Source organism: Perna viridis, chromosome 3 (assembly GCF_037379345.1).
Source record: "Perna viridis isolate PV_CMFRI_1.1 ecotype Kerala chromosome 3, ASM3737934v1, whole genome shotgun sequence".
In the NCBI taxonomy this organism is placed as follows: Eukaryota; Metazoa; Mollusca; class Bivalvia; order Mytilida; family Mytilidae; genus Perna; species Perna viridis.
The window spans coordinates 51,787,177-51,808,303 of record NC_142447.1 but is presented as its reverse complement, the minus strand read 5'-3'; the positions used below and the strand labels follow the sequence as shown (position 1 = coordinate 51,808,303).

The window sequence follows — 21,127 nt, the reverse complement described above, 5'->3', positions numbered from 1 at the left end:
AAATATGCTGACCTGGAGGACGAGTTGAAATTACGATTACAAAGTACTAGTGCATACATTGGCAAGTATTTTTTTTTCTAATGCAGATTTAACCTAGCATGTAATATCTACAAATTTCTTTTTTTTTCAAATTTTCATAATGATTGCTTACAATGGTACAATCGTCAACCCTTTGAATCGATTGAGGTATTTACATTTAAATTGTGTCGATTAAACTGATGACTTGTAAGCCAGGACCGTGAATATATTTTATGATTTATTACTGATAAATACGAAAATCTCGGATTTTTGATAATCAATGTAGGTTTTAAGACAAAAAGAAGCCATGCTGAAGTTGTACATCAGATGCCGGGAATCAAAGAACAAAATGAACGAAAATCAAATCGCAACCACAAAAAAGAAGTAAAAGGTTCTGACACAAAAACGAACAAGGTATTCATAATGTAATGGACATGCCACATCGGTCAGTTAGATTATGGTAGCAACCGTGGGACTATTAGAGTAACTAGATATCCTTCTATCAGAAGCTTTTTCGTTAACCGTTGCTGCCTATGTAGAAAATCAAAGTGATGCAATTGCTAAAAAAAAACCGTACACTGGAACATCTGGAATGTTTCTACATATGAAAGGACAGTTGAAAATAGGGAACTCAAAGCATTTGCCAGTCAGCGAGTTTAAGTGAAAAGTTTTCTATTGTGTCAGTTTTGAGAAGAATGTCAACATAAGAGACAGACTTAATATTGTCGGTAGTGTTAGTACTGCTAAAAGTGATAAGACATTAACGTAATTACGAAATCTAAAATTAAAGGACTGTGCAATATATATATATATATGTCTCAGAATGTGACGACTCTATTTGCTGCACTGCTCCATCGGATCAAATTGATACAGTGAAGATATATAATCATACATATAGAAAGGTCCGAAAAATTCCCAACGATGTTAGAACTGTCAAATTTGCGATGCAAATTTTTGGTCGTTTCCTCCGCGGGACTCGAACCCGTACTGCTGTGACATCTATGGCAACAGCGATGCAAATGTTTGGTTGTTCCCTCCGCGGGACTCGAACCCGTACTGCTGTGACATCTGTGGCAACACCGCCTGCACAAAGTCCAGCGCCCAAGACCACTCGGCCAGTTATGCTATATATATATTGTTGATATGTGTTGATAGTACATTGAAAAGTGGAAAAAACAAATGTGCTTATGCTGTTATATAAAGAACAAGATTTATTAAATTGCACATCCATTTGATTCCACACACTGTATAGCAAGTGGTTGAGGTGAAGGTAAACCTAAGAAATCATGTAGTTGCCTCTTCTATTTTGAAGTACCAATTTCAGCGCTCTTACTATTACCTTGACTCTTGGATCGAGAAAAATATTTTGATTATTTTTGGACTTATGGATGATAAGGCAGATTAAATACATAAAAATTGAGCGATTTTTTAAAAATCTTTATGCTTAACTAAAAATTAAAATATGCACAGTTCACAATTGTAAGGATTATGCTATACAGTTTAAAACATTTTAAACTCCATCCAATTTTAATCAATATCAAAGTTTTAAAATTCCTTTAAACAAGCGCCATTTCTATCGAAAATCGCAAATGGTTTTTAGATAGTGAATATGATATATCGTATGTCTTATCATACAGAATATGAATCCCGATATCAATAAACACGCACATATAATATCATCAAAGTTATCTTCTCCTTGCCAAAAATCACAAATACAAAAACGAAAGTGAAAGTAAATACAGTTTCAGTAGAATACTGTTGAAGCAACTATAGAATTGGGAGTAAGTATATAGAACATAATGATTCTAAATCTAATTTGGACATATTGTATTCCAGATAAAAATTCGCTGAGGCTTTTCTTTTTTTAATCTGACTTTTATGCATCACTTCGGAGAGAGGCGACCACATATTGTTGAGTCGTCTGCATATTGCAAAAAATATCTATGTAAAATCATTTGAATTTTCTGTTTTTACTGCGAGGATAATAAAAGAACATTAGAGGAAATTATGAAAATGACTTCTATTTCAATGTTACTACTGACTACTGGCTGATACAATTCTCATTTGTACATCTAACACATATAAAGAGAATCTTATACAATCAATGTCTGATCTTTATTTTGCGCGAAACAGTACTTATGATACCACGATTTAGTTAATTTTCAAGCACTGTGGTTAGGACAAGACAAGGGGAAATCATTTGCCAAGACACAACCAGGAACAATATTTATACAACCAGCATTTCACACCATATGATATGTGTATTTTAAAATACGGACATACGGCATACTAAGCTCGTATAACAAAAGTAGTTGTCGTGGTATGTGTGAACAGGTAAAATAGATACAAACGCTGATTACGGTTTGTAAATAAACATTTTTAAATACTTTACATTTTTCAAGGATTTAGTTGCATAAGTTTGTTTAATATGTGTATAGTTCTTTCCTTTTTCAGTCACTTTCACATTCTGAAATGAAAAGATCCGGTACCTCAGGTGATTATACTTTTGCTCAAAATTCAGTCCAATTTAGTTACTGACAATTAAATGCGGAAAGAAGTAACACTCAGCTTTCAATGAATAAATCATTAAAATTTGGAAAATAAGACAGAAAATTGTTTCCTTAATGTTTTAATGATTGTATTTAACATGATGTGCGTTCAACATAAAGCACAATGTAGTTGTTCCTTTCCTTTCTTTTCAAATATTTTGTCCTTAGGTTACATTGCATTACAACACTATTTAAGCATGTCATTGAGACCAATTTAATCATAAAGAGATTTCAGCAGACAACCAATGAGCAACCAACTATTTCACATTGCCATCATTTTTTTTATGATTCCAAGCTAAGCATGTTCTACTTATTTCTTTGCGAGGGTTGGTTTATCTGGAAATATTTAACTTCCGTGCTATGTACGTATTATATTACTTTATAAAAACAATACAATGAAGAATTTTTTTGGATAAATTGTAATATTAAGATTTGTTACTTTTTAAATTCTGTTTTGCAAAGTTGAAACCAGTATTAACACTGAAGAAATTTTAGACTAATAAAAGCTGTAAATAAGGTAGTTACCTAGTATTAATATAATTTGAATTATACAATCTTCCTTGTCATAGGTAAGCATAAAAGCTACCCCCACTTTATATATTTTTAAATGCATATTTCTTCTTCATAAGGTGTAAAGAGGAGTAGAGACGATACTGACGATAACGACGGGGTTCCTGTTGACAAACAACCTCGATTACTGAATGTAAGATTTAATATATACATGCAAAGTAGTTCGGTGGTTCATTTAATATAATTTGAATCTTAAGATAAAACATTTAAATTTTGTTTTCATCGTGTTCATATCGAAAAAAAAACTTTTTATGAAGTTGAATTGTGATCTAATGACCATTTACTTTTAAGAGATTATGCAGTTTGGAAAATATCATATTTCTATGGGAATAAAAGCAATATCTTCGTAAATTATGATAATTATATCATATACTTTTCTTAAATGCTGAACAGAAATAGACATGGTTGTGTTGATGTCTATAACGTATCTATTTTCCCAATGCCGTTAAAGAAAAACTAGATTGCTCAGTCGAAAAAATTATCGATATGAAGAGCGGTAAATGGTCATCTTCTCGGCACTTAAAAGAAAAAAAACATTTCCTGACTTTGCATAAAAATGTCCGTTCTGTTTAACCTTTTGAGAAATATTTAGCAAATAGTTACGGAGGGTCATATGGCATTATATGGACTGGTATGTCGTCCCGAAAAAAAAATGAACCGAAGCGCAGCTCCGTACAATTAACTATTTGCTATATCATACTTTTCCTGTTAACAAGCTCATTCAAACAGGTACTCAACTGTACTGTGTGATGCTGAAGATATCATTTTTCTGAATTATGCAAGCCAATTTTGTCTTTTTTAGCTGTGCCATTGCAAATTTTGCAAATACATGTACACTGACACTGTCAAAAATTTTCAAAATTCCGAGCGAAACAGAAATATTTAGGAGAGTTCTTCGTGATGTATTCACTTACCTGCGATTTGGTTTTGGTTGTCAAAAAATCCATTGAGTGGCATGGGGCATCAACATTAAATCATCATGACTTTTTCATTTTTAAAGACAATTGAAAAATACTTTTGGTTCTCAACATTGCCAATAAAATTGTTAAAATAAATATTCAGTAATTAGACTATATGTGCATAAGATCTTAATTATAATTTTATATAAATATATATATAAATATCACTACAAATTTATTTTTCAAGTAAAAGAGTTATAAATTAACATACATAATGCGAATTATTTTATCTAAATAAAACATTAAACAGAACCAAAATTGGATATAAAATAACAAAGTAATAAAGTTGTGAAAACTGGGATTCTAATCACGAAATTGTCAATTGTTTATTTAGTTGTTTATTTGTCAACCAATTTGACACTTAATGATATGCAAATTAGTGAATATGACATCACTAATGAGATAGGCGAACTCTCCTATATTCAATGAAAATAAGTTACGCCTACCGGTCCAATATAATTTCCAGCCGGTCTCTATAGCATTTTATGGACTGATACAATTTAAATACGGAAATAGACATATGATTTCCTAAAAGTATTATATACTTATTTAATAATCATAATTTGACACTACGTTATTTGTTTTTCAAAAGGCATCATCTGCTAAATGTGAAAATGTACTGTTGTCGACAGGAAACATGTTTTTTTACGATATAACTTAAGTGAAAATGAATATGAAAGAAATGAGTTTTAATGCCATTAAACTACTACAGTTCAACAGTTTGTTTTGTTTGTTTTTTTTTTTGCATGTAAAATAATTGTCACCATCAAAACGTTAATGGAATGATATTTAATTAGGGTTTTGAAAAAAATATTCAATGAATTAGAATTCAAAATCATGTTTTAATATACTTTCATCCAAGCATGTCTGTAGCTAACTTTACAAAACATACCTTTATGCACTCAAATGCCCGTATTTTTTAACATCTGAATATACTCTAATGTCCTAATGCATGTATCTTTTTTTTAAATCTTTCAGCAATTTAGAATGAAACAGAAAATATAAGTGTCAAACTATTCAACAACATCAATTTTATTTCTGTTTAACAATTTGTTTGTTTGTTTGTTTGTTTGTTTGATGGGGTTTAACGTCCGAGCAGCAATATTTCAGCTATATTCAGACGATGAACATGAAATGGATGATAAAATGGACATGAAATGAAAAAAAAAAGGATGGGTCACAAGGATAATAGGGTCGACAAATTTTGATTGCCACTGGAAAAGGGGGGATGGGTAAGGTAGGGCAATTTAGCCTCCTGTGGCGGAGCGCAAAGGTTCCTACTCCTATCGAATACCACAGCAGGGTTCTTTAACGTGCGAGGAACGTGGCATCTTTCCCAACACGGTGCACTACTATGGTTTGCGGTCAGGTTTTCCGTATTATAGCCTGACAACCCCAGCATGCAACACGCCAGGGGTACCCCATTCCACCACCTGGGGCACACATCCCAGTTGCTCTGTGGGCAGAGCGCCTAGCCCCCGGCTAGGTTTCTGAGTACTATTTAGTCGCCTTATACGACAAGCTTAGCGCTGCTGCAGGCCTATTCTTTTAACACCCGGACCTGCACGGGGCGTTTAACAATTTGTATCTTCCCCCGTATTTGATATTAATGCTACTGATAAGAGGTTACTCCTTGAAACACGCCTACAGCATATCAAAATTCGCAATAGTATATGAACTGTACTTTTTGTATTTTATGGAAACTAGATGTTTATGCTGTAAATCAGTAATCAAGGGAACCAATATTCTAGCGGGAATCAAAAGAAAACAATCTAGGAACAAAGACCAGACAGAGAAAACAGACAAACACAACAAAATACATAAAATAACCAAAATAATATGTACAAAACAACAAAAGTAAATAACTCGGACCCCACTAAAAATTTGAAGCATGTACCTAGTTCAACGGTATGGTAAGAATCCTCTGCCTGCTTTTCTAGAAATACTCGCCAAGTTGCTCATAAAAAGTTAAGTCTGGTGTAGACGAAAGTGGGAAGGAAAACTATGAAACTTTGAAAAAAAATCGGATCTCATGGAGCAGATAGGTACACAGTAACGAGATCATGATGACCACCATAAAACTTCTGTAGTGATGACTTCAATCTTGGAGCAACACAACCCCATTTCAGCAGCCGAATTGTTAGAAATCTGCGTTGTTACGGGCGGCTCTGGCATAGCGTATGCGTTGTGATTTAAAACTTCCATACGCAGCTGAAAGGATTTTGCCACAAATGAAAGGAAAGTCGGCTATACGGAATGAAAAGTCATCGGGTTTGTCGTTTAGTTTGGTCAGTGTATGTCAAGATATGAGGCTGACTTCACACTGTCTGAAAAATCATTTATATCAAGTTCTTCGTGATTGATCCGATATACAGTCCCCAAAACTAGGATAGTCTTACGATACGTCATCTACATAGCGGGAACTGATAAAAAAAGAGACCTGATTAAATGATGTTCTTTCTTTCCGATCAGATCAGCAATAAAAAAACACAATTTGTTTCGAGTGAAAACGCGTCAACAACACTGGACAAATATATTGTTGATCAAAATTTCCAGCATTCTGAAAATATCTTCGGTACAATTTGAAGATGATTTGGAATCGTTTTATTAAAAAGTATGAGGAGTCTCTACCAAGTACTACATATCTGTATCTAGGTGAACCGTCTTTGGAGTAACAACGATGTATAATGTTTTTGAATCGTGGTTTTACTGAGTATGGGAAAAGAAGTATAAATAGTTTAAAAATCATAGGTTCTAATGACAATTATCTTGAATTGAGGGTAAATTGGCAAAAGCTTAATTATGATGTATTTATGATACCATATTATGGTCAGTTTCAATACTCTTTCACACAGTAAATTATTTCCAGTATTTTTTTAAAATTAACGTTATAATCAATCCTAAAAATAAACAGAGAATAATAAAAAAAAATTTTAAAAATCATCTAAACCTTTTCTTGTAAAATAAATGTATCACAACAGTGCTGCTGATGTTGATATAAAAGAGGTTTTTTGACACATGGAGAATGATGAATACATAAATATCAATCAAATAAAGATTTTACCATGCTATTATTATCACAGCAATTGAATAACGCAAATGCAAAAGGTGTTCTGAATGAATGGAGGCAGAAGAATGGAAAATATGTTAAATACGAATTCAGTGAAGATGGACCGGATCACGAAAAACAGTAAATATGCTTGAAATTGAATTTATTATATATAGTATTGTATAGAAACGTGGCTTGATTATATATGTGTTCTTGTTCAGTTCATTTTAGAGTACAATCATGTTGAGACCATTCTTACAACTGGCATATCAATTACCAAAATTAGTATGATGGTGCATTTTAGCAGAAGAAAATGAACTGTTTAAAATTCTACCAATAATCTAATCGATGAATTTTTCAAATGAACTTTGTAGACATACAATCCGTGTTTATATCGACGGAATTCAGTATGGCGAAGGATCTAGTCACAGAAAAAAAGATGCTGAACAACAAGCAGCATATTTGGCATTAAGAAAGCTGGGGATCAATGTGAGACATATGCCTTGGTGTCAATCGGGAACTTCTTCGGTATGTTTTTTTTTACGTGCAATGTGTTCAGTTTAAACATGCTTATGTGTGACGATGTTTACCTATATTATTTTTTATGAATTTACTTGTATCGCCTTGTAAGAAAAAAAAATGCAAATTTGCAAGATATAACTTAACCATATCATTTGAAGACCGCCATTGTCCTAAAAATTCGCAACAACACATATTAAAATGTAATAAGATTTGGTACTGTATATAAAACTGTTTCGATGATTAAAGATGTAAACGATGAATAAATGTTCTTATATGCTAGTCTGTCTAATGTTATAAAGACAAGTCACAATGAAAACAAAATTTGTAGCTTGTAAAGGATCAAAAGTCACAGTTAAACGAAATTCTACAGAAGAGACAATTAAGACACCGCTTCGAACTTCTCAACAAGGAAGGGCCAGATCACGCACCTACGTAAGTTTGAGGCAAAGAGTGTATTTTAGTTTTTAACCAACTACTGTAGGTAATAAATATGGTCAATTGAGACAACTTATGACAAACATATTTTGTTCTTTCTAAAGAAATACAATATATTTTGACAGTTTAAAATGTAAGTTTTGTACAGTAGAAAGGTAATTGCTAGATGATTTTTACTGAAAAGTATTTCATAATGTATAAAAAGAAATCATCGCTACTTTCTGTTCATAGTGTTATGCCACATTCTCATCAGGTTTTATTCCAGATTTACTGTTGGTTTACTAATAAATTATGAAACAGTAGCAAATGGCACAGGACGCAGTAAAACTGATGCTGAACAATCTGCTGCATGTCTCTTTCTCAGTAAAATTGAAAATGGTGATATAGATTTGAACAGTTTTACATTTCATGTAAATATCAAGATTTTATTATTCGAAAATAATTTTAACTACAGCATGAGATTTTGCGCTTAAATAAGTATCAATTAATTTCACCAGCAGGTAGAAAATATATGATTTAACATCTCAGCAAGCGGGGTTTTTTTTACCTTATTTCGTCTAAATAAATTTATGCACTCTTTTTTATGAAGTGGTATACCCGTTTTACATCAAATTCGGCGCTAAAAAAAAACAATATTGGCAACTTTGGTAACAAAATAATGTTTTTGTTTTTGCAATTCATCCAAGCATAAATTGGAAATCTTAATGCAAAATATACCCAGAGAGTATAAGTTCTGTCAATTTGTGGGAAAAAAAATTGCATTTTTCTTTGCATGGGATATTTGCCCCATGCTTCAACAAATTCAATATCCGACTATAAAGCCAATTGTATCAAGACAACAATATATTTAATTTGTTGAAGCATATGGCCCATATGTACGAATAAAAAATACACATGCAAAATACTTATGACCGTTGCATAGAAACGACACTTTAAAGTTTGTGACGTCATTTTATCACATAAAAAGTGTAACAGCTGGTTGCGTATTATTGTCCGGGGTAAGTCATCTTTTTAACAAACCTGTGCCAATAAGTATTTAAGTGAGTAAGCTAAAATTTTAGTAAATTACCAGAACAGAAACATATGGACGAATATACACGCTACATGTCAACTTGTGTCCTTCTATTTAAAAGTACATCCTTATAAAATTTGACCCTAACGACCGTGCTTCTGATTTTTTATAGGATCCTCCAACTGAAAGCAGCAGAAAAGTGTTCAGAGATGCCAAGTCTATCCTGAACGACTGGGTCCAGTCTAGAAGAAAAAACATGAAATATAAGGAGGTCTTGAAACAAGGACCTGATAATAATCTAAGGTATCGGGAAAAGACACTCGTTACAGTTATTAGGAATTTTACCAAACATGAAATGACTTGATATGTACTGTGAAAGTACTGTAATTCGTGGATACCAATTTACGTGGATAAAGACAGAAAAACAAGTTCGTGGTTTTGAGGTTTTCAGTTTATACATTGCTGGGGTTTTCCTTTTCGTTGGTAACCAAATTTCGTGGTTTGGCCTACCAACGAAAATTCGTACCCCACGAACAATAGTACTTTCACAATATAGTTTAGATGTTGTCATGGTTATCAGAATAGACTTGTTAGTTCATATGCAAAGACACTCTTTTAATGTAATGTCACAATAAGTATGATGCGTTTTGAAATTGACAGGATAATGTCTCATTGAATCAAAATCCATTTTTCTCGTGTATTTAGGTTTTTTTTTAAATAACAGCTTCTAAATGTCTCATTTGATGTCAGAACCGTTTAAAGTCTTTATCCTAAAACCGGAAATAGTAACGACGTAACAAAATACTCAGAAAACAGACATCTCTAATCAAACTCTATTACTTCTTGCGCAAAGTAGGTATTTGCACGAAAAAAGGCATTCTATATACATATATATATATATATATATATATATATATATATATATATATATTCCATTTTTTAAATAAACATTTTCATGTAGGTCAGGTTTGTAATAAAACACAATACTCAAACTCTAGGCAATCGTCTAAAGAAAAAATCAAACACGAAGTTCATATAGGAAACGGCAATACCTTCAAGTTAGAAACATCACAAATGTCCTGACTTGCTGCGGGCATTTCTGATGGAAATGGTGGGTTAAACCCACATACTTGTTCATGCTATTTCAGCTTTGTTGTAAAGCTCATTATTGACGAACGTGTGATGGCGTCTGGTTCCGGTAAAAGTCTACAGAAAGCGGAAATTAATGCTGCAGAAAAGGCTATTCAAAAGATCTTGAATGAAAAGGGGGAAAACTATCCTAATTTTGTAAGTAATGTGTCATTCCACATAACAAATAATAGGTTAACCGTAATTTCTTATGTAAATCCTTTGATTGTGGGGATATAGATACGTTCTTGGTTCCACTTTCGTATTGACTTTATGCTTGTGGAATATAACATCATGGAAAATAGTTTTCTGTAACAATGTTTTCAATTAACAGAATCACCCAAGATACAACGCTCTATCTGTCTATGACGAACTAGCAATGATAACTCACAAGACATTTGAAGCCGTTACACATAATGTCATTGTGACAATAGATAAAGAGTCTGTGGTGGCAGCTATCATTTTGGAGAATGTACTTACTGGTGTTAAAACTGTTCTAAGTCTCGGATCAGGTAAAGTGTCTATACTTTTTTCATATCACAACTCAAACGTTATGCGAGAAGACTTTTTGTATAGCGCTAGACGTCTTACAATTAGGCTTCTGGAACAGAGTTATGTTGCTACAAGATTGAAAACATCACTACAGAAGTTCATGGTCGTCATCATGAACTCGTGGATCGTTACGGTGTATCCACCGGTACCATGAAAACTGATTTGTTCAACTTGTCAATGTTTTCCTTTCCTCTTTCGTCTACCCCGGACCTGTCTTGTTATGAGCAACTCGGCGGGCGTTTCTATAAACGCAGAGGACGCTTACCCTACCAATGAACCTGGTCCACGTTAATGGAGTCCGAGTTGCTCATTTGCTTTTGTTACTTTGTAAGTATTATTTTAGTTACTTTATGTTCTTTGTTGTGTATGTCTGGTCTTTGTCCCTGGATTACATTCTTTTGATTTCTGCTAGAATCTTGGTTTCCTTGATTACTTTTGTTTCATTCAAATGAAATATAATTTAAAAGAAGTGCATAATTTAAATTAAATGATTACATTAAAAAAGAAAAATATGATTAAAATATCTTCAGAAAAGGAAAATGCCTGGTAAAGAGAGACTTTTGTTAAACCAGTTATTCTCGCCTTAAGCAATTTATTTCATAAAAATCTAATAACTTATGCACTTCATATTTATAATTAAATAATCATACTGTTCCCGAACATAATGAGATAGCTAACAGTTTTTACAATAGTTGTTTGTTGTATTGGTCAATATTTGGGTTACGTTTGATAATTCATTGCTAGAGATTGAACAACTTATATACTTTTTGTTTGTTTGTTTGTTTATTAGGGTTTAACGTCCAAGCAGCTATTTCAGCTATTTTCAGACGATGAACATGAAATGGATGATAAAATGAACATGAAATGATGAAATGAAAAAAGGGATGGGACACAAGGATAATGGGGTCGACAAATTTTGATTGCCACTGGAAATTGGGAGAGGTGGGTAGGGTCGGGCAATTAGCCTCCTGTGGCGGAGCCCTATGGTTCCTACTCCGGGAAAATACCACAGTAGGGTTCTGTAACGTGCGAGGAACGTGGCATCTTTCCCAACACGGTGCACCACTATGGTTTGCGGTCAGGTTTTCCGTATTATAGCCTGACAACCCCAGCATGTAACACACCAGGGTTACCCCATTCCACCACCTGGGGCACACAACCCAGTTCCTCTGTGGGCAGAACGCCCTAGCCCCCGGCAAGGGTTCTGAGCACTATTTAGTCGCTTTTTACGACAAGCTTAGCGCTGCTGCAGGCCTATTCTTTTAACACCCGGACCTGCACGGGGCTATATACTTTTTGATAATCAGAAAACGTGTGAACATTTTTGTTGAAAAGGAATATCTGAAATATGTGCAGCAAAGACATATGTGTCAAGTTACATCAGATTCTGGTTATACACATCTATTTGTTAATATTTCAATTAGAAAAAATCGTGTTGAAAACGCTTGAAAAAAAGTGCCAAAGTCACCCCTCAGTTTAAATCGGGTGACGATTATGCTGTGAAAAGTTATAAGCTCGTAATACGAAAGACTCTCAAAATGACTATCCAACATTTTAACACGTTCGTGTGCTACAATTCGTGTAGATGACCCTTCTAAAGATGTAGCAAATAAGTCCATTGATATTCAAGAGTATAAATTGAAAGAAAATTAACTGAATGAAGTTATAGAAAACTCAGTGCGTTGATTGAGATTAGATTTAGAAAAATTAATAATGTAGTTATTGAATCAGTCATTGCATTTAAATCATTTGAGCTAATATTGTTTGTACATTGTCTTGTTCATATCATAGTGATGTTTTAAGCAATAAGATATCAATAAAAATCCGCGTTTTAGGACAAAACTCGTGTATGACTTGACAATTTGACATATTTAAGATTGTTGTACTACCGTCATCGGTCAGGTGCAATCAATGTTTCTAACATTGATAAGATTTTGACCATCAAGTATTATCTTAAATGAACAAAATATAATGACACCATCTATTTAATTCCTATGCCTGATGTTTGGCATACAAAAAAGTGATTTTATTTTTTATTATTATTATATCAAATGGTTACAGAAAAATATTTTAAGTATGTAAATCAGGTAAGCAAGCACTCGATCGACAAGACAGAGTTGTTAAAATTTATCATTTTTACCAGAAATAGTAAGGGTATATGCAAAAGATAGAACCGGTATTATGGGCGTTCTTTTTATTATTATTAACAGTGGGAACGCCGCGCAGCCAGTTTGTGCCTCCATCCGTTTAGACTAATATTCACGATAACGCGTAATTCCTTCCTAGGTGTTGCTCAAAATGGTAACTGACGATTTGTTTTTAAAAAATTACTTTTAATAAAACATATAAACAGACAAAACAATTATACAACAACTGATTGGTAGTTATTTTCCTTCATGACTGTGATTTTTTTACTTTTATTTATCGTAGGTTTTACGAATTTCAGTTGAGATTAGGCGCAAGGGTTTTCTCTAAAAATATGGCGCGAAAACCAAATTTAATTGTGAAACGATTTTGAATGAATTTTAAAGTTTTAAGTTTTAATGTCCAATACAAATTTCTTAGGCCCAAAACGGATTAGCTAATGGTAATGAAATAATACGGGCCAATATGAAAAAGTACATTCTATGACGCCTTCATAAACCAGCTGTGAAAAAAAAGAGAAAATATTTCTGAATGTATTTATATATCTTAAAATAATGCAAGAACTTCCGCTTCTTACTTACAAAAATATACGAAGATGTATGCCGTTCAAGTAGTTTAGAATAAGTCAAAACTGACATAATCAGATTTTGTAGTTGAAAAACGAAAGCAAAAGACGTCCATTAGAGCGCTAGAAAAAGAACGGATATGGTAAAATTTGCGATACAGCGTGGACGTATCGGGTCTGAATTTTTTTTTTTATTTTAAGGAGGTGTTGTCGTTTATTCATGTTAAGCAAGGCCCTGCTTTTTCGTATTTGTTCCTTTTTTATTTAATCTGTTTGTCCGTACTCCAGTAAGGTCAAATAAAGTTAGAAAAAATGGGTCGGCATTTCGGAATTTTACATTATTTTTTCCCAAAATTCAAAGAAAATAACTCCAAAAAAACATCTTGAAAAACACCTGGACTTTGTGGAAACCGGAAATTGACTCCCATCTGTAAAATGTCGGGTCGATTGTTGGTACTTTTTGTTCTTTGTTAACTTGAAAATAAGTCAACCGGGGAGGTCAAGGCATGAGTGGGAGAGGTAACAGGAAAGAGAGGTATAATTTGATTAGGCCTTAGTATGTGTAATTGGATCTTTTGGTTAAGTATCAAACGGTTAAATGTATACACATTTTTCACAACTGGTTAATAAATGTTTTTATTTATTTACATGAAACCGGAACTGTGAAGTAGTTTATAACTCAAACTGTTCAAACTGTTCTTTGACATTATTATAAGATTCACTTTAAACGGTAACTCGGTAAATATTAAACCCGGCATTTATGAAAGTTAACCATTTTCAATACAGTATTATCTTATAGCAGGTAATTGTCGTGGGTGCCAAATTTCGCGAATAGCACTAAGAATAGGGGTTTTAAATTTTCGCGCTCCTTATTTTTGCGTCTTCAGATTTAACGAAATATATATATTATATATAAAATATCTGAACAAATTTGGCGAGCTTTTATTTTAACGATTCCTAAAACTTCGCGAACATTTCCCGCTATATGGTAGTTATTTTACAAAATATATTAAGTAACAGAAACAATCCGATGGTTTAAACGATCAGAGAGTTCATTCTAAAGTATAATATTTATCAGTTTAAAACTACAAAAAAAGAAACTAATAGACAAGGAACTCAGCATATAAAAATTTGATATAAAGTATTATTGATTAATGCAAGTTGTCCAAGAATTGGAATGAAAAGCCAATTATAATTGACAACAACTTGTTAAATTTATCTACTTTCAGTATTCCGATGTCATTTAATTCAATTACTTCGACTAAATCTTACTTTTAACTCACAGGAAATGTTTTTGTTGATGAAGATTCACTATCAGGGAATGGTCAGAGTGTTATAGATTCTCATGCTGAAATCATAGCTAGGAGAGGGTTTCAGAGGTAATTATAATATCCCAGATTTTACATCGTATGAAACCAACGGGATTTTCCAAGATAAACGGAGAAAATTGTTACAGCGGGGTTTTTTTGGAGGGGAGTCGGGTGGAGGGGAACTAGCTTTTTCTGTATTGTTGACCTTTGTAATTGTAATTGGTACTGCTTTGCTTTCTGGGTGATTACTAAATAATATAAAGATGGTCTAAGTTGCAGTATTCTATATTGTTAGATCTCTGGAGCACAAGTCATACAATAGTTATAAATATCAACAGCATATTCATCATATATTAAAATAAAATATACAGGACTTAAGGTACTCAGTCTCAGGTCGACACCACCATTAAACAATTAAAAATCTATATTGATTAACAATAAAAGCTTATATCAAACGCTTGATTAATTAAGCTTGCTCCTAATAACAACTTTATCCTTTTATTTTCCCAATTTATTTTAAAACTTAATTTGCAAAACACATATCAAAAGACAAACTTATTACATACCTGACATGGAAATCATATCATTTCATAGACATAGACAAGCCTTTATTTAAAGTCGGCAAGACATAAAAACAACAAACATAAGCTCTTATGAGTTTTTGAACCGACAAACGTAATACTTACAGTCATACATAATCGTGCAGGTAAGTAAAACAAGACGTACATAGGACGCTTACCCTACCGGTGCACCTGGTCCATGCTCCCAGTTTTTAGTGGAGTCCGAGTTGCTCATTTACTTTTGTTGCTTTGTATGTATGATTTTGATTACTTTGTGTTCTTTGTTGTGAATGTCTGTTTTCCATGTCTGGTCTTTGTCCTGCATTGCGTTCTTTTGATTGCCGATGTAGCCTTGGTTCCCTTGATTACTCTCTTATACACACAGGAGACATTTAGACAAACATAAAAACACACAATTATATCAGTCAGTAATATAATACGAGAATACATGCAGTTGAAGCATACAAACACTAAAAAATACTACTACTACTGGCCAAAGAATAAAATAATGAGCAAATAAGGAATAAAGCTATCGTGCAACTAAAGCAAAGAAATCAAAAATAATAAAACTGAACTAAAATTAAAAAAACCTAATATGTGTATTTGGTATGCTGCATCAGTAAGAAAATTTTAGTCTAAATTTTTTGCAAACATGACAAGTACATTCTTTGCCATTCCAGAAAGATAATTGACTTTTGAACTGATTAAAATTTGAAATCTGCCTGAAAGATTCCGGAAGTGAATTCCAAAGAGCAAGTGCAGCATACCTGAAAAACCTCTTTCTATAGCTATTAGTGTTCACACTTGGAATCTGCAATAAATTTGTGTATCTAAAATTATACTTGTGGTCTTTCTTTTCAATAAGATTTGATAAGACAGGAGGTGGTAAATTATTAAGTATTCTAAATATTTCTATTTTCATTGTTCTTGTTCTTTTTATATACATTGTTGGCTTTTTTGCCTTGATTAAAAGGTCTTCATATGTTGAAATATAGTCTTCATAAACAAATCTTAGAGCTCTTTCCTGTATTTTTTCAAGTTTTTTAGTTTCTACTGAATGGTTAACTAGTTTAGTTATTGTTGGCACTAAGGATGGTTTGCCATATTTCATGAGTTTAACTGATATTTTATCAACTCCTGTTGCTTTCTTCACATTAAATTTGTCAGTGACCTTTGATACAAAAGATTCATTTGCTGGAACAAATTCAAAGTTATTCTGTTTAAAGTCCTTTTCTTCAATCTTCTGAAGGCTTGGGTGGTTACTCCTAGCAAATTTATAATCTTTACCTATTTCTTTGGCAACATTTACAAAAAAGTCATTGAATACCTCCGAGACTTCTTCATTTTATGTTATAAACTCATTTTCTTCTTGTAATATAATTTTTCATTTCTTAAGTAATGCTATATTCCTCTGTTTTAGCAAAACATACCTTCACATATCTGAGTTCAAGTGCTAAGTAGCTGCCTATAGTTATCAAATTAAGTAAAATCTGCATTATGGCATAAATGTTGCTATAAATTTATTTATACAATTTTGCCGCAATTACTATCTCCCTTTAATATGTAGCAAATATGATTCAAGTCTGGGACAGACCATGGTCAGAATTCCTGTCATATTTTACTAGCAATTCAAATAACTGCATTTGAACTCAGAAATGTTATTGACTGCAACTTAATTTAATATTATTTTTTTAACTGCATTAACTACATTAAACTTATTTACAACTTTTTAATGTTTATACTGTTAAATTTAAAGATATTACTTTGCTAAAACACTGCATTGCAAACCAAAAATACTTATTAATTTAAAGTCTACGTACTTGCAGAAAGAATGCATGTTATTTTCTAAACAAACTTAACTTAAATAAATAACATAAAGATGGTCTAAGTTGCAGTATACTTTATTGTTAGATCTCTGGAGCGCAAGTGATTTGACTTCGATCATGTTTCGGACGATCACGTGCAGACCTCCAGAGCTGCAATTTGACCAGTCATACTTGTTAATTAATTCTCTTTGGATAACGCCCTTTTTTGACCATTAGTCGACTTAACATTTTCAACATTCTTCTTGCCTTACCTTCACACCTTTATCTAAACTGATTTAGAAGATGTTAAGGCTTATCATAAATGTATGTATAAGGAATAAATCCTTTAATTCTTTAATGTCCTATCGCCATACTTGTTTATTTCAGGGCCAAAGAGCTAATTATTTGTGACGCAACCTTATCGCAACTTATAATTAGAACTTACCAACTCTAAAATGTGTTGCATGAGAACCTAATATCCTAAAAAGTATTTCTATTGTTACAGCTAAATGCAAAAAAAAAATCCATGGACAACATATGCTAGTATTTGCCCAAATATTGCATTCTAAAACTTATTTGGAACTTTAATTTAAAATAACTATTTTGAAATCTAAAACTTATGTTTTCAATGGTTTACTTTTAATAAACATAAAAGCTATTTTTGTGCATCATAGAATGCTACCTCTTCACATGCACCTGTCAATACTCCCTGTTTTACTGGGGTCTACCACGTTCATTAATTCCTTAGTTACTGTGTGTATGCTTTTAGTTGATTTGTGTTATTTATAGTGTTTTTTTTATTGGTCTAGACTTCGTTCCCGGATTATCAGTATAAAATTCCTCGTTTTAATCATGGTCTTCTCGCTTTTACTTAAGTCGTTTGTGCGCATGCTCCATAAACTGATGATGGTTTTGTTTTTATTTTCATGAACTTAACACCCCTGAATCTCGTTAACTTTCGATGAAAATTTCCACAAAAATATTACTTCAGGGTTCTTTATAAGGAAATTGAGACCCTACGTGCGACACTGAAGAGTAAACATGGAATTCTAAGGCAAAATAACGATGGAAATATATCAGTAGCCGATGACGTCAGATTTCACCTATTTATTTCAAAAGCACCATGCGGTGACGGCAGCATCTTTACTCTAAGGTAAACTTTAGCTTCAAGACTCGTTATTTGTATCAATGTTTCGCTAATGTTATCCATCGTAAATATTATTTAATTCAGATATGGCTTCCTGGTTGATCAAAGATTAAGTTTGAACTTTCGAAAAAAAGCATTTCTTTTACTTAAAAAAACTGTAATATTATTAATACTTATACTTGGTATATAACTTGGTTTTTGGGGGGTTAGCCAAAAGATGCCCAGCTTAGACACAGGAACAAGACATAAACCCGTACAGTCTGATAAAAAGCAAGGTTTGTTGAGAGCAAAGATAGCAAGAGGTATGTAATGAACAAAACAATATAAAAATAGGAGATGTGGTTTGATTGATCTCCGATGATCGCAAAACTCATACCATAAAGCAAACCTGTCAAAGGTCCCAAAATGATGTGAAATTATATATAAAAGACAAAAATCGACTTAATCTTTAGAATAAAATGTAAAACAAATGACAATGAACATAAAAAAAACAACGACAATCACTGAACTACTGGTTCGTGTTTTGGGACACGCACATAGAGAACAAAAAAGGGCAAGGTTACACTTACCGAGAAATAAGCAATATACTAGATTCCAATCAAATATTAAAAAAAAATAAGCTGATAAGGAATAACAATAAAAAAGGAATATGTCTTTTAAAATCTATAACATCTGAATAATCAAATACATGTTTGATCTGAAGGTGAAGGAGCTATACCCGTTACAGATTTACCTGCCGGCAGATTTCATAAAATGTCATGTAGCGACAAAATCTGTAAATGGAATGTTTTAGGAATCCAAGGTGCTCTGTTGTCCAAGATAATCTCCTTGCCAATGTATTTGTCTTCCATTGTTTTAGGTACGGTAGTAAATGAATTAAATTACGACAAGTCATATATTTAAAAAGAACTAAATTATAAATGTAATTCATAATATAGTGTTAAACAATTTACTGTATCTAAAAAAATAATGTTTTCTCAGAGACAATTACAACATTTTGCACTTTTCATGTCCACAAACAAACTTTAAAGTATTTAAGAGTCTCCTTGTCAGTGTGACAGTCTGTTTTACTTCAAATTAATTTCCTTCTTCGTTTTTTAAAATTGTAATGTGATTGACATCTTATTTGTTTTCAAGGTGATGTTTATGATTTTACCCACTTGTCAAGAGCGTTATGTTGTCGGGTCGAGAGCCAAATACCACAAATAGGGGGCAGCAGTCTCCATGTTAACCATCCTGATATAGGATTCTCAAACATACATAAAGAACCTGACCTTGGTAAATCTAAGCCAATCAGTGTAAACTGGAATGTCGCTGATGGAGTAGTCGAAATCACGAACGGGAGAACGGGCAAAATCAGTAGAGAATCTTATTTACAGTAAGTCTCTATACAAAAAAACTTTTCGTTTTATTGTACCCGACATTTTATAGTACTGTGAAGGCTGTTTTGATTAAATCAATTTTTCAATACTTATATTTTGGCAGTTGATTGCAGTGATGTCGACTTGATAAGTCACACTATTGTTCTTTGTCTTTTTTTATTATTATTTCAGAAAAGAGACTTGTACACGTGAAGAGCTTTCAAGACTCTGCAAGAGTGAGATGTTCAGACTATACAAAAAACATCATATTCCAGGTCAGTGCTATGATGTACTGTATTGTCGGCAAACTAAGGATAGCTCTTACTATGAGTTAAAGCAATGTTCCACAGAATACCAAAAGAATAAAGAGGAACTTTACCAACATTTCAAGAGCAAAGGCTTAGGCGCTTGGAAGAAGCAAATTAATATGGATTCATTCGAGCTGATTTGATTGTCTTTAAACACTCATGATTTATCCAAGATCTGCATTTCGAATACTGTCATTTGCCATGACCTTGAATATTTTATACATTTTGATATATGCTGAATTAAAGTTGTGTATTGAAATACTAATACTGTATAAGGTGTTTGTAATTGTAGCATTAAATAGATTGTTTGTTACGTTTACTGCTCACAGAATGTTTTATCGGATTGATCATTGCGTATATTTGTATACATGCTTTTTAATACTAAATACCAAATATATACTTAATATGTTCTAGGCTAGCTTTCAGTAACTGCGAACGTTCTTTTAGAGGATATCTCATTTGTGTTGAGGTATTCCATTGAAAGAATCGGATGTATTATTGAATGAATTTAATGGTTTGCATGTTTGTTGTTTCATTTCACTTTTTTTACTTTATTACATTGAAGGGGTAGCTAAGGCCTAATAAAACTAGTTTAACTCCACTTCAGAATTTGATGTCCACAGTCAGGAGATGTCATTAATGTGTGTTTCTGTCGTTATATTACTTTTTACTTTGATTTTGAAGAAGTGTAATTGTTAAGTTACCAGAGCTTAATTAAAGGTGTGTTTACAATTATTAAAGACCTTTTGGTGATCTCTGAAGTATTTAGGTTATACGCTGGTGTTTTTCTTTCACCATATCCGTTCTTTTTTATATGGACTCGGGTTCGTTCTATTATTTAGGCGTTGGTTTTTGGAGGTTACTCAGCAATATAATTTGTTCAGCTAAAAAAAACAGGATCTTAGGATTAATTATTTTTCTAGGGAAATCATCGCCAGAGTAAAGATATTAAAGAGAAACACTGTACAAATCCATTATCAATACTGCCTGGAATAACATTACTATTACTTCGTATACTAGATCCAGTAAAGAACTACGACCGACTGTTCATTACATATTTAAAAGAGGAAGTCTTCAAATATTATAATAAATTCGTTCTAATGGATGGTAAGGACGAGTTCTCTGAATCAGT

The 21,127-nt window shown here is 32.7% G+C and overlaps 1 protein-coding gene across 9 annotated transcripts; it reads left to right on the top strand.

Annotated features, from left to right (window-relative positions):
- The first annotated feature begins 1,670 nt into the window (after window positions 1-1,670).
- LOC148622828 (double-stranded RNA-specific adenosine deaminase-like) lies at window positions 1,671-20,735 on the top strand. 9 transcript variants are annotated; one of them, XM_088573055.1, is made up of 16 exons: window positions 1,671-1,799; window positions 2,473-2,512; window positions 3,197-3,270; window positions 7,180-7,286; window positions 7,520-7,673; window positions 7,996-8,099; window positions 8,368-8,512; window positions 9,287-9,417; window positions 10,263-10,401; window positions 10,577-10,754; window positions 14,790-14,883; window positions 18,171-18,332; window positions 18,537-18,601; window positions 19,030-19,185; window positions 19,464-19,704; window positions 19,880-20,735. In XM_088573055.1, the coding sequence occupies exons 2-16, from the start codon at window positions 2,491-2,493 to the stop codon at window positions 20,136-20,138; spliced, it is 2,031 nt and encodes a 676-aa protein (XP_088429181.1). In that variant the 5' UTR covers window positions 1,671-1,799; window positions 2,473-2,490; the 3' UTR covers window positions 20,139-20,735. The 9 variants fall into 9 exon arrangements, with proteins under 9 accessions (XP_088429181.1, XP_088429179.1, XP_088429177.1 ...); XM_088573053.1 differs by having other exon boundaries at window positions 18,537-18,628; window positions 19,880-20,408; XM_088573051.1 differs by having other exon boundaries at window positions 8,356-8,512; window positions 18,537-18,628; window positions 19,880-20,312.
- Window positions 20,736-21,127: the final 392 nt, after the last annotated feature.